Source organism: Acanthochromis polyacanthus, chromosome 1 (assembly GCF_021347895.1).
Source record: "Acanthochromis polyacanthus isolate Apoly-LR-REF ecotype Palm Island chromosome 1, KAUST_Apoly_ChrSc, whole genome shotgun sequence".
Lineage (NCBI taxonomy): Eukaryota > Metazoa > Chordata > Actinopteri > Pomacentridae > Acanthochromis > Acanthochromis polyacanthus.
In genome coordinates, this window is record NC_067113.1 from 11,545,672 (window position 1) to 11,560,637 (window position 14,966).

Consider the following 14,966-nt stretch of genomic DNA (forward strand, 5'->3'; position numbering starts at 1 on the left):
TTGAATCTCATAGTGCTTAACATAGCAAGGTAGAGACCTTACAAATTATAAGCAGAGAACAGAGAAATCAACAATCCAAAGTAAGGGATAGGGAGGGGGAAATAAACCTCAGACAGAACTGATTGGGTGATGTGGGGGATAGGGGGGTGGAGGATGGCAGGATGGCAGGTGGTGGGGTCATTGGCTGCTGAGGACTGATTGGCAGCTTTTCCATGAGTCTACAGTGAATAGTACTATTGGTGCAAATAGATCTGAGTTTGTTTTAAACAAACCAAACAAGTTAAGTGTGAAATTGCTTCCTGTAGATACAGAATATGGTCCTAACTTTTTAGCCGTGGACTGAGGTCCCGTCCACACGAAGACGAAACGCTGAACAGTTTCAAAAACGATCGCCGTATAGACGAAGGCGTCTCAGAAAATCTATGTGTCTACACGAATGCACTCGATACGCATGGAAACGCTGTAAAACACATGCCAGACCTCTAGGGGCGCTGTAACAATATGACGGAAACGCGCAAACGGAAGAAAAAACTGTGGGCATGCGCACTTGCGGCAAAAGTTGTAAACAGAGAGCTTCATCAGCACATTTGCTACACTGTATGCCGCCATTGTTGTTGTGCCACGTGTGGCACATGTGTGTCAATGAAGATACAAAACTATGACGCAAGCGTTTCTGAAAAGCAGCGGATCGCCCGTACACACGGAGCTGCGTAAACGGCGTTTCAAAATCTTTCCACTCTGAAACCCGTTTTCAAAAATGATCGTTTACAGACCCCCAAAACGCCGTCTTCGTGTGGATGATACGCAGATTCGGCAAGAAACTTATGTGTTTAGACCTCGTTTCGTCTTCGTGTGGACAGGGCTTGAGTTACCTACTATAATAAACAAAGCACACAGGGAGATTTCCACTCATTAGTGGATGCTGCCAATGATGGAGTTAGATTGGATGGGATGGGAGCTGGAAGTGTTTTTTCCCTGTTCGTCAGTAACAGCTGGATATCTCAGTTGAAAATTTTTTTAAATTGCCTGATTGTGGGTGTTGGTGATTCATAGCTCTCCAACAGATTCCCATGGTAACCCCATGATGCATCACATAATCAATTCTTGATTCAGTTGAAAGAAAGAGGGTCTAGTACAGGGAGTCCCTAAAGTCTGGACTCATAGCAAACGTCATTAACTGTAATGTTTTACCTTCACAGATTTAATATGTGGAAAGAAGAAAGGGTTGAACTGGTACTTCTCAGTGAAGGATGGACGTATGGAAAGATAGGGCTAGTAGGGTTAGGGAGGGGATTTTTGGGGGTAGCATGAATTTTGTCATGACCAGTCCTTTAGTTTGGGCTGATACATTTGGTTGTCCAGAACAGAGTTTGTCCATGACGCTGCCTGTTTATTTAAACTTTCCACATTCAATTCCACATTCACCACTGTTGCAAAACAAATCGCCCTCAAGGGACAAATAATCAAGTTGAGTTGAGGTGACCACTGTGGAAAATTGGAATGTCTTTCCATATGTCCATCCTTCACATCCACTGAGAAGAACTGGTTCAAGTCTTCTTTCTTTCAACAAAGTCACATTTAATCTGTAGAGACAAAAACATAATGGTTAATGAGATTTCCTATGAGTCCAGACTTTAGGGATAGCCTGTATAGTTCACTGTGTTGCAAACCCTTCTGCTGTGGTGTTCCCGGGGCAGACTCAATAGACAGAGTTATTCTTTCTCCAATCCAGAGCCGCCTTGTAAAGTGCTGCAGTATGTGTTAGTAAGTTTGATGCTTCACGAACCTTTGTCTGCGGCCTTCACCTTGAAAAGCTCATGGTTAGGACTTTGAATGTAAAATGTGTCCAAACACTGGCTATGAACTCTGAACCTAAGTACAGTGTACAGCGTTCATAGGCTGCACCTGGTTAGTAAATTCCATCTTTTTTATGCTGTAAACATGACTTTATTACCAAATTTGACATTGGTTATTGTGATTGAGACAGAATTGTTAAAGATAAGAATCAGAAATCTTGTGCACTTCCCTACTTTCTGTCCTGAGCACACTAACATGAAGTTGATATTTTTTATTTTACTCTCAGAAAAACAGTGTTTGAGTGCGTTTGAAACGGATGTTGAGCTGTCATCATTTTAAGGCTTATGGGCAGTTTTGTGTTGGACTGTGTGTTGATTGTAAACTTGTTTCATCTTGATTCATGGTACTGTTTTTTGACCTGTTGCTGACATGTTGGCCCGTATGCTCATTGTATTTTTAGGTCCTGTATCTTTGCTCTGCACTGTAGTGAACCTCCAATATCAGCCCAACTCCTCGCCTTCCTGAGAGTTTTCTGCATGACAGAGGGTAAGACACACACCGACATACACTCACTAACTGTGAATACAAGCAGGTCATTCCCTGGAATCTGTGAGCTACAAACCTGGCAGCGCTCTGAAACAAAGCTCACTCCTCGGAGACGGTCGTCAAGCGACTGCTTCCTCTGCCAGCGACAGAGAGGATGTGAAGGTGGAGGAGAAGGCCTGTCCATTCCCAGGCTGCTTAATTGATCAAGGCAGGCCACCAGATGTGTGGAAGGAGCAATCCACTGTGGGGTTTGCAATATTCATCGGTGTGTATGCAGATAGGCAACGGTGTCATAAATCCCCCGCCACACAAGGCCACATCCTCCTCTGTCACAGGACTCATCTTCAGGAGCCCGCTTGATATATTATTCACATTTTTGCTGCATGTTAATTTTTAAAACAGCTCCAGTGCCTTTGGATATGTGTGTGTGGGTATCATCCCTGTGTGTGTGTGTCAACATTTCTTAACAGATGTGACATGATGGAATAATACACACAAAACTGGGAGCTGCATTTCTCCTCTTTCATCTTCCATTAAGCCATGTTCAGGTCCTCAGATCAAAGGAACAGGGTGAAGGAACCAAAGATCTCCTGCACCTTCTTCAGGAATATAAACGGCTCTTTAAGATGATTAAACCTGAACCAGACAGTGTTGGAAGGTCAATCTGGTTTATCAGACCTTTGATAAGAATGAGATTAAGAAACACTGATCGCATATTAAAGGCTTAAGATAGAATTTAACACATCTGAGTCAGGATCATATCTGCTTATTGTAACTAATTTAGTCATCAATTTTTATCAGCTATGTTGATTTTTCATTGTACATGTGCTTTTAAGATTACAGTCTGAGCAGTCTGGATTCTTTGTAAACATGGGACCAATTCTGAGTTTATGCTGTCCAACCAGCAGTATCCTCTGTTTCAGTCATCCATCCATCCATTCTCTATACACCGCTTTATCCTCACTAGGGTCGCGGGGGTGCTGGAGCCTATCTCAGCTGACTCGGGCGAAGGCAGGGGACACCCTGGACAGGTCACCAGTCTGTCACAGGGCTACATATACAGACAAACAATCACACTCACATTCACACCTACGGGCAATTTAGAGTAACCAATTAACCTCAGAATATTTTTGGACTGTGGGAGGAAGCCGGAGTACCCGGAGAAAACCCGCACATGCACAGGGAGAACATGCAAACTCCATGCAGAAAGATCCCAGGCCGGGATTTGAACCGGGGATCTTCTTGCTGCAAGGTGAAAGTGCTAACCACTACCCACTGTACAGCCCTATTTCAGTCATGGGAAAAGGAAACTAGTTGTCTTCCCCTAGACTGGAGGAGTCAAACTCATCTTAGTTCAGGTTACACATTCAGCCCAGTCTGATCTCCAGTGGACCGGACCAGTAAAACCAGAGCATGATAACCTATAAATGACCACAACTCCTAATGGTTCCTTTGTTTTAGTGCAAAAATGTTCACATTGAAGGAATTGTGTTTTTAATAAACATCATGAACAACCTGAAACTTTTTAAGACAAATAAATTCTATTTAGGCAATATTACGCCTCAGTTTATCATTTACACATTACGACCTACAGATCACAGTGTCGACAAAGAAACACATTTAGTTACAGATATCTGGATGTGATATTTTACTTTATGATTATAAATGAAACATGTCAAACAAAAAATAACAAAAAACAATAGAAAATATTACAAAAACGAGACACGAAATGAAAAAAAATGAGAAACGACACGATACAAAACAAAAAAAACATTACAAAGCGACAAAACAATGGATAAATGATACAAATGAGACAAAAAAATGACAAAAGCGAGAAACAAAAATAACACAAGTGAGGCAAAATGGAAACACAAAATGACATAAAAACAGAAAACGATAAAAACATGAGACAAATGATAAATTCAGACAAAAAAAGACAAAAAAACCCCCAACAAAAACAGTAGAAAAATTACAAAAATGAAACAGAACAACAATTAACAATCTAGTATTTTACTTTATGATCAGAAAAACCTGTCATGGTGTAGAAATGACTTTTAAATTTATAGTTTTACTAATTTACAATCTGCAGTTACTGTCTTTTCTGGAATTTTTACGCTTTACAGAGTCGTCCCACGGCCCACATTGGACCCCCTGGAGGACCAGTTTTGGCCCACGGGGTGCATGTTTTGCACCCCTGAGCTAGATTCAGATGCATTGTTTTTCACAATCAACTTTTGTTTTTCCATTTTATTTAAAACTTCTTACTAATGGTCCCAGAAATATTAACATCTGGCCTCCTTTCAGAGGAGCTGAAGGACTACCTTCTTGGAGATCGTGTCATCAATAAGATCTTCACTCTGGGAAACAGTGAGTTCCCTGTCAGCTGGGACAACGAGATCAAGCTGTGGACTTTCCTGGAGACTCGAGCTGCTCTGCTGCTCAAGACCTACAAGACCACCTCAGAGGTCAGTCAGCTGGGCTTAATTCATCTTAGAAGTTATCATTTGAGGTGTTTGACTCTAGAATTTAAGGGTGCCAGACACTAACCGGGTGAGAAATGGAAAAACTGTTCATAGCTGTAGAGAATGGCCACCACGCAGGCATGACTGATAGATTGTTCATTCTGCAGGTTTTGTAAAAAAAAAAAAAAAAAGAATTTAAGATCTTACAGGCAAAATCAAATGTTTGAAGTAATGAGTTTATCCTTCCTCTGAAAACTTTTGCTATTTTTCTCTCCTCCTGCCTGGGGTCTTCCAGGAGGATCAGTCTATGCTGGAAAAACCGGATTTATCTCTTCACTCCCGCTTGGCCATTCAGCTCCGCCTGGCTGAGAAGCAGATCCTGGAGAAGGCATCAGCCAGCGGTCGGGCCAAACGTCTGCACTTCCAGAAGAAGCAGGAGGAAGGTGCTCTGCTGCCGCGCTATGAGGAAAGCGATATTGCTCTGCTTGAAAACACTGACTCGGATGCAAAGCTTCCTATTATCTTGCGCAAGTTGGAGGAGGTGGAGGAAGGCCAGGAGATCCCGATGGAGGAGCACAGTCCCTTCCTGAACGGGGAGAAGGCCATGTATGGGACGAATGTGGAGGCCAATGGAGGGAAAGTGCAGGAGGAGACTCAGAAGGTCAGCCAAGATGTTGATTCAGCTTTGGCCTCCATTGGAATTTCAAACCAGCACGGCCAAAGGGAAGTGGGTAACCTAAGTGCCAGTCGAACTGAAGATAATCCCAAAGAGAACAGTGAATAAATCTATTCCACTTACTGCCACAACCCATGCTATTTATTTATTTTTGTGTCTCTTAAATGACTCAGAAATATAGAAGCTGAAAAAATTGATTGAAAGTCAGAACTGTTTCGACTGTACGTTCATCCAGCGTGGCTTTTTTTTTAGTTGTCCGCTGCTGGACTGTCTCTTGGCCTTCGTGCAGAAGAGGTTTTGGTTTAAATTAGCTTTTGGTTAAGTTTGAAGTGTAGGAAGCTGTTTGAGGCTTACAGCATGGGAAGAGAAGAAGAGGGACACCACAGAAAGAATAGGTTCCAGCAGAAAGTTAGAGAAGAAACAAACAGCTAAAGTGAGTTAGATGAAAATTATTTCCACGAAGCCAAAATCTCACTGATGGTGTGAATTAGTTTGTTTCTGGCTGCAGTTTGTCTCCAGCTGTGTTCGGTATGTTTTGAGTTGACAATCGTGTTCTGTGGTGCATCGTGGGGTGTGCTGCTGAGTGAAGACCATCACTGCCCTCTAATAAACCATTCTAAGGTTCAAAAAGGACTGAAGGACACAAAGTTTTCTGTTTCCAGTCGATGTCAGCTGTTATCTCTCTCTAGGACAGGCTTCATGGAAGATGGTTTTGTTTTCTCAATGAAAAATACTTGTGTTTTAATTCTCTTTATGAATGTACTGTGTTGTTTAAACTGCAGTGACTTTCCATGGAGGTCAGTGAAGGGATGTTGCCCCTGATAAAGCCATAAACCCCACTGAGAGGCAGAAAGGTGTGTGCTACGTGTGTTTTCCTGTTGAAGCTTTCTGTTCGACTGCCTTAAAATGAGGCAGCTGCATCTTGACACTTTGTGTACTAAACAAGACGGCGATATCGTGGATGAATATTTTCTGGTTGGTGTTAACTGGAGGGGTGACCCGATAACTGTGGGCTCTGACTGAAAACCTGACAGCCACGGCGTCCTGGAGGAAATAATGAGGAACTTTGGCCATATATGTTATCACTTCCAGCATTTTATCAGATGCCAGGATGTGACTGATTATTGCCAGCTAGTTTTTGAACTTAGAAATAATAGTATAAATGGAGTACTATCTAAGATTTTACATAGCTTAGTGGGTTTAAATGAGTTCAGATAGATCTATATAAGCTGGTATTAAAATTGTGCTGTCTGCTGGGTCATATGTAACATGAAAAGGCTGTACAGCAGTACCAAAGATAGAGGACTTCTAGAAACATCTCAGCTCCATAGGTTGCTCTGGCAGGTCTTTGATTTGGAAGTTTCCTCTTCAGTTCATCTCATAGTTTTATTCTAATTCAAAGGATTTCAGCACTGTTATTAAAGCAAAGATATCAGCCAGCAGATACGGGAAATCTGTCGGCACTGTTCTGGAAATCTGGCCCTGGTGGGAAATCAAAGCTGCTGCAGTTAAACAACAGCTTTAATGTGCTGCTGTACACATATGATAGCATGAGCAGCAGTTTGAGCTGAAAGCAGCAGTTACAGATGTGAATAAACGTTTACATCCACCGCTGAAGGCCGTGCGCATCATCACAGTCTTGAGTGTCCAATGACTCCTGCTCTTCATGTTCTATGATGACTGACTCATTGTAGTGTTTGTTCCTGAGTCTACTGATGGTCCCTGTTTAAAATGGCCCAGAGGAGTCAGCAGCTCTAGTCGACTGTAATTAGAAAGCTAAGAGGCCACAGCACTAGCACCAGTGCTATGTCTTAGTGATATTACATCAATGTGATTAACAGCTTTCTACGTCGCCAAAACTGATCATTCAAGTTGATGTTTGTATATTTTTGTCATATTTCCAGAAGATCTATAATAAATCTATGAAAGAACCAAAATGCATGATTGTTTTTTGTGACAAAGATTCATGTGTTTCACTGATTGCATTTTAGAAAATTAGGGATTCATTGGAAACTCAAGACTGTTGAGATACGCAACAGTGTAGTGAGTGGAGAAAATGGATGTGATCAAAGAGTCATCCATAAAACCACTGCTGAGTCCTTCGAGCTGAGCTTCTTTTTTTTTTTTAATCACTTACTGTAGTAAAGTTGCATCTAAACATTTTCCTGATGAGTTTACGTCTGTCGCTGGTTTCCAGAATGTTTGAATACAGAACGGGGTTTATTTATTTAGTAAATCCTGGTTGCGTTTAGAAGAAAACAGATGATAAAGCAGACTATGTTTTAGGTTGGAGCTACCATAAAGCCATGAGTCGTGCTCTCAGCTCGACAACGGCCAAATTCTAGACTTGAGACTTCATATCAGTTGTTTAAAAACCAATGGGTGACTCCACCTTTGCTGTTCCAGTCTTTTCTATACAGTCTATGGTTTATATCCAGTGGATTCAGCTGGGTGAAACCTTAGTACTGAATAGAGTAATGTAATCGTTTTAAATGTAGATTTTCATAACCCAGTTTGAAGTAACAGAATGAAGTGTGTCACTGATGCTCACTAGTTGAAGTTTCTGTAAACATGGTTCCAGTTGTGAACCTTTAAAACGGTAATCAGAGAGCTGTATCCTCTAATCAGATGTGAGGTGTGAATTTACTCACATATGTTCTGCTGGATTGACCTCCTGCTTTCACAAATCCATTCTTCACAATTAGCTTTGTTGTCGTCTATTTGCATTTTCACATCTGGCAGATACAAACCTGTGAAAGCAGCCTCTTATTGTAAACAGTTATCAGCTGAAGTAGTCATTTCATGTGATTTGTTGACTGAAAGGGAATGAGCAAACCTGCAGATTTAGCATAGAGTCTATGTTTTAATGTGAAGTAGATGATCATCCAAAAGACTCATGAAGGAATAACTCTTCAGACTGTGATTGGTCAGGCGGTGGCAGGAAGTCACTGCTGCCTAAAACAGATAGTGGAAATGACATTTTAAAATGTTATCATCATTCAGATTTGTTGTCCGGATGTTGTGCTGCCATCAGTTTTCTGGCCAATTTATGATCAATTGAAATATTTACATACAATTGTAGAATTGATTTTTAGGCATGAATCGATTGATTGGTTTCTATTTTATAGTCAGAGAACCGACTAGTTGTCTCCGCAGCAGTTTGATTTTAGTGGCAGGTATGTGTTGGAACTAGCCTAGCCTAGCCTAGCCTAGCCTGGTTTTATGCGAAGAGGTGCTCATCACTTCCCAGTTCCTGCTCTGTTCTCTACGAGACATTTATAGATTCTCTCATCTAGTCCACAGTAGGAGAGCGAAATTTCTCAAAAGCTACATCTTGACGTATTGCAGTTCTGCTAAAGTGGTTCTAGAGTCACTTTACAACATGAAATGTCACCTTTCAACTGTCCAGGTTTCCTGTAAGTGGATATATGTGCTCAGACTGAGATGTCTGATGAATAACAGCACCGTAGGTAACCTCTATATAAACAGGAATAAGTACTGTGACTATCGGTGAGCCTCATCTTTAGCTTGGTCATTTACAAATGTACCATTTAAAATGTGAGTTGGGGTCACTCCTCATTAACCCACAGAGTTCTGGAGAGTTCTGTGTTGCTAACGGAGGCCTGCTGGTGGTGTGAAAGCGGCATCATATTCCTGTTTCAGTGGTTAAAACCACCCAGAGTCAGTCGTGTCCCGCTGAGGTCAGACGTCGCCGAGCGCTTTGTACCGCTCCATGTTCTTCTTCTGAATCCTGTTTCACGTGTCTTCTGTGGCTCGAGCACTTTTCCTTCACAAATCTGTATTTTTATGCAACTGTTTACCTTTTACCGACCTTAGTGGTGACATCCACTCTGTTTGCTGCTTTTCTAAAGAACTCTGTATCGCCTGTGTGAGAGAGAGCGAGAGCGAGAGAGAGCTCTAAGCTTTAACCAGACTCAACAAGTCCTGGATGGAAGCGTTTTTCTCCAGCTGAACCAGACTCACTCTGCAGCTGAAGGAATCTTGTCCTGAGGCTGTCAGCGTCCACCGGCCACAGATTAAACTTCACTCATTTCTCAGCTCGTGTGTGAAGTGTTGTTCTTAAAGCCTCTGTCTTCATCAGGAGCCTTTTCCTCCTCCAGAGACATGAGGTCGCCATCCATCCATCCATCCATCCATCCATCCATCCATCCATCCATCCATCCATCCATCCATTGTTCCTGTTGTGGAGGAAAAGGGTTTATTGAGTGTATTTTCCTTTTTCTTGCCCTCTGGCCCTATGAGGAATTTATAAAAGAAACATTATCTTGAATCATTTAATTCGGGGCAATTAAAATTTGAAATGCTGCATTTATAATTCATGGCTCTCTAAGATAAAACCCCTTTAATCCTTGAATATATTATTATAATGGGCACTGGGATGGGCAGCAGAGAGCCAGGATGTCCAGTATTGTTAGTACTCGCTGTGTCAGTGCTCCTAACTAATCCTACCCTATGAATTATAAACTGCATCCATATTAATATGAAATGACAGCCGGGCCTGGCTCAGCGTTGGACAACACCATTGTCATGCAAGTGTTTACAGGTATCATGCTGGGGGGGTTAAGTCACGGCATTAACATTTCAGGAGAGCGAGCATGAAAACGATGGACAGAGAAAGACCACTGCCTGTTTTCTACTCACTGACCTCAGCAGAAATGATCATATACCAGCCCCTGAAGGACAATGTCTGTTTTCTTTTAGGATATAAAGTTTCAACCAATATAGTACAAGCTGGAGGCTAATCAAACAACAATGGACAACAACTTTATTATTACAACACTCAATGTAAAATATTGAATAAAGGTCACCCGTGTCCTGGGGAATCTTATCTAATGTCTGTTGGTCTTACTCTAGTTTCTCTACAGCGGGAGAGTCAAACTCATCTTAGTCCAGCTTCCACATTCAGCCCAGCTTGATCTCCAGCAGACTGGACCAGTAAAATCACAGCATAATAACCTATAAATAATCATAATTCCATATTTTTCCTTTGCTGAAAAAGTACATTCTGAAAATCTTCACATTTTATGAACATCTTTTTACAAAATGTTATGAACAACCTGAATTTTGTTAAAATTTCAACAACAGTGAGCCTCAGTTTATCATTTCCACATTACAACTTCCAGATCACAGTTTATCACAAAAAGGCACAAAACATTTAGTCACAGTTATCTGGAACTGAACAATATGGCATTTTACCTCATGATCAAAACAAGCAAAGTTCGACAAAAACACAAAACGACAAAAGCGAGAAACAAAATGACAAAAGAATGAGAGAAGTGACCCAAAAGAAAATAAAAGTGAGACAAAAAAACAATAAAATGGACAAACAACACAAACGAGACAAAAATGACAAAAGCAAGAAACAAAACGACAAAGCAAAATGTAAAATGACAAAAAACACAAGCAAGACAAAAAGGAAACACAAAACGACAAAAATGAGAAACAAAATGACAAAACGTGAGACAAAAACAAAAAAAGACAAAATATTAATAAAAAATGAGACAAAAAACTGACAAAATAACAATGAACAACGTAATATTTTAGTTTCTGATCAACGATTTGTCATGGTCCAGAAATTATTTCAAATTTAAATTTTATTAATTTCCAATCTGCAGTTAATGCCTTCGCTGTAATTTTTACACTTTGAAGGCCGGATTGGACCCTTTGGAGGACCACTTTTGGCCCACAGACCTCATGTTGGACACCCTGTCCTGCAGTATATGTAAAAAACAGTCTGAGATTTTAAGATTAATGTCAGAGTCATGAGAAAGTCATGATAGAAGCTGTGTAAGTTTAACATAATAATAATAATAATGAGATCAAAGAGCAATTTGTTTTGGGGTACAAATTTTAAATTTTACACAAAAAACTCCAAATATTTGAGGGAAAGAAATATTTTGTAATGAAGTTGTAATATAACAATAAAAAGCAGTATTGATGAGAAGGTTTTGAGACTAAAGCTGCAGTTTGATTCAGTTCCTGGTAGGAATAAAGTCATATTGTTGTGAATACTGTGAGAAAAAGCTGCTCTGAGAACAGCTGTTGTGAAGGGATAATGAGTGGATCTGAAGCCTCGGCTCCGTCACAGCCTTGTCATTGTAATTAATCTCTATTAAATGGTTACACCTCTGCATTCTCTGGCATATGGTTTTATTCTGTTCATTTATCTTCATCTGATTCTAGTGAAGTCAGGAACTCCAGGTTGGTTTATAATCATTAGCTAAGAAATACTGACAAACCTGAAATAACAACACATCATTTTCACTCCCATCCTCTGGATGTCAGGTTCATCCTCAGCAGATGATCACTTCAACTAATTGGCTTCCTTAAAACTTTACAGCTTTCTGTGCTTTTTCTGACTCCTTTACTCCCTCGTTCCTGTTTTTTTATTTCATTTGTTTGCTAATAGTTTTAAACAGACTCCTACACATCATCAAACACATTTATTCCCAACTTTTCTTGTCAATAGACAATTTTTTCTACACAGAGATCACAGAGAATAAGGAGTGACTGGAAATCCACAATCAGTCATGTTTCACAATGACTAGGAGCATAGGCGTCAGTTTAGGGGGGACGATGGGGATGTGCCCCCCCACTTCTTGTCAGGGGTCATTTTGTCTCCACCACATTCAAATTCTTCACATGTAAGCCGTTGTAAACCCAGTTATTTTCAGTGGTATAGAAAATTCCGACGGTCATGAACGCACCATCCGCACTCGGCCGAGAGTTACACAGACATGCAGCACACCTCCGTGAGGTTAAAAAAAAAACGTGCAGATGCTAAATTTGCGCCTGTGCCAAGTGAAAGCTCCGACTTAGGGTGTGCTTTTCCATCTGACAGTGGCTGTGGTGAGTTTGAAAACTTGTTTGCTTGTTTAACCCTGTGATTATCATATTTAATAAATATATGCAAGTGGGGGCAGTTGTTTTGTTTTGACGAGTGGATGTCTTTGAATAACTACACTGAACACACTATCATACCAAATGTACTAATGGTACAATTTGCCATGAGTAAAACGCTCTGTCAGGAAAATGTGCATTATTCCTGATATAATAATACCAAATCCAGTTAGAATATGGGATGCCAGATGAATTTCAACACTTTTGGAACAACATTTTGAAGCTGTTCGGCCTTATCTTAGCAATACCTCAGTCGGCATGGAGCAGAGCTGACGTTAATTATCACTAATAATTATCGTCCCTGGGTTAGCACCACGTGGTGCTCCTGAAACTAAAGAAGCTACTCTTTGTATAAAGTCACCTGCTCTGGCAGCTCTTTGTTTATTTCTGTTGAACTCTGCTTCTAGACAAATAAAATAATGGAAAAACACACCTGAGATTGATGGTTTTCAGTGTTTCACGTACCTTGAATGTTCAATAATATCTGTATTTGTGTCAATGGTAAGGTTACCATTTTAATAGATTTCTTTAATGGTGCCAGAGCATTTTAACCATGGCAAAAATGTAAATGTTTATATTTGGTATGTTAGCGTGTTGAGTCTAAAGATATTTGAGGACATCTAGTGGTGATTATTAAGTATTACCAGATTGTTTTAATTTGCCTCAGTGAAAGCCAGAACGTGGCTGTATGGATGGACAGAGTTTTGATAAAATGGCTCATAAGGCCAAAATGTTTCAGTTGTCATTTATTAACTAAAGTTGTTGACGACAGTAATGGTAGTCAGATTGGTCCTGCTAGCTAAACCAGAAGGTATACGCCGTTATATTCATGGAGTTATTGTAGAGTAACTGTACAAATATCAGCGCTATTGCTGTTAGATGGCACTTACGTTGCATTTCTGCGTTGTGAAAAAAGCTCTGATGTCGGTTGCTTTTTGACATGTTCATTGGATATTTGCTGAGATTTTATTAATGAAAGAAGGCAAAAGAATGAATGGCCGCACACCGGTTGTTTAGGAGGCGGTAAACACAACGTAGCAAAATCGAACTCTTCCAAGAAACACCACAGAAGAAGACGAGGTCATGACCCGGATTATCCATCCATGGCGGAATTTCACTTGAATTAATAAAAAAAAAAATCATAATTATAATAATAAATGTTTCCCAGTCCAGAAAGGTAATAAAAGAAGGCTTCATATTGTGATATTTTCTTCTTCCGCTGCTTATTTACTGGGTTTTTGCTACAGTTTGAGTTGAGTTTGAGTCATGAGACAGATTTATCGTGGTGGCTTTTTTGGAGAGCTGGCTATCTGTGTTTTTGTAATTTTTCCTTTTACTCCTTGAGTTGCTTTGTGCTAAAAACTGTTTGATTTGAGTGGGAATGGCTGGTTAGGCTTAAAGTCAATATTCTCCCGGTCACGGATATACGATGCGGTTTGAATGGGTTGTCATGGTAACAGCTTGTGCTCCGATGTTACTCCAGCTATGGTCCTCAGTGACCCCTGGTTTATTCTTTTGTATTCAAAATGGCTTAACCTTTATCTTATTGACGATGAAGAGAGTTGAGTGGTTCGTTTATGTGCTGTCCCTGAGCTGTAAATCCTGTTGAGATGTAGGTGGTCTATTTGACATGCTGATTTCAACATGAATTTGTTAGGGGTTCGTAATTAATGTAAAAGTGTCGGCACAGCTCTCAAGCGGGTTTTATTCAATACATGACAATTACTTTAAACATGAAATAACTATTATGCATTTTATAGTAGCATACCAAAAGCAACATCAATTACAGTCATCATCCCAAGCACTTCTCAAAAGTCACTTTTGCCAGTCCCCCCCCCCCCCCCCCCCCCCCACACACACACACACACACACACACTTTTAAAAACAAACTGACGCCCTTGACTAGGAGGCTCTGAATGACCAAAGAGCCAAAGCACATAGAAATGTCCAAACCTTACATAACACATGACATTTACCTGACATTGTCTCAAATTCTTATTTTTTGTTTTGCATATGTTCACACTTCAATGTTTAAGATCATCAAATAAATGTAACTATCAGACAAAGAAAACCAAAGTAAACATAAAAGGCAGTTTTTAAATGATGATTTTAACTCTTCAAAGCTCCCTGCCCCTGTGTGAAAAAGTAATTGCCCCCTAAACCTAATAACTGGTTGGGCCGCCTTCAGCAGCAACAACTGAAATCAGCCGTTTTCTAGAACTAACAATGAGTCTTTCATCTCTGTGGAGATGTTCTGGTCCACTCTTCTTTACAGAATTGTTTTAATTCAACAACACTGGAGGCTTTTCCAGCATCAGCAGCCTTTTTAAGGTGCTGCCAGCATTTCAATCAGATTCAGGTCCGGACTTTGACTCTGCCACTCCAGAACCTTCATTTAGTTTTTTTAATCCGTTCAGAAGTTGACTTGCTGAAGTGTTTAGGATCGTTGTTCTGCTGCAGAACCCAAGTGAGCTTCAGCTGGAGGTTAGGAACTGATGGTGGAATGTTCTCCTTCAGGATGTTCTGCTAGAGATCAGAATTCATGGTTCCATCAATCACAGCAA

General features: G+C 40.4%; 1 protein-coding gene across 1 annotated transcript in view; it reads left to right on the plus strand.

The window, feature by feature from the left end:
• The window catches only part of setd3 (SET domain containing 3, actin histidine methyltransferase), a 31,679-nt gene extending 22,140 nt beyond the window's left edge, over positions 1 to 9,539 (plus strand). The window contains exons 11-13 of the mRNA XM_022195758.2: positions 2,258 to 2,343; positions 4,648 to 4,808; positions 5,101 to 9,539. Of these exons, the coding sequence (XP_022051450.1) occupies positions 2,258 to 2,343; positions 4,648 to 4,808; positions 5,101 to 5,589 (736 nt within the window). The 3' untranslated portion in view covers positions 5,590 to 9,539. The remainder of the gene's footprint in view (positions 1 to 2,257; positions 2,344 to 4,647; positions 4,809 to 5,100) is intronic.
• Positions 9,540 to 14,966: the final 5,427 nt, after the last annotated feature.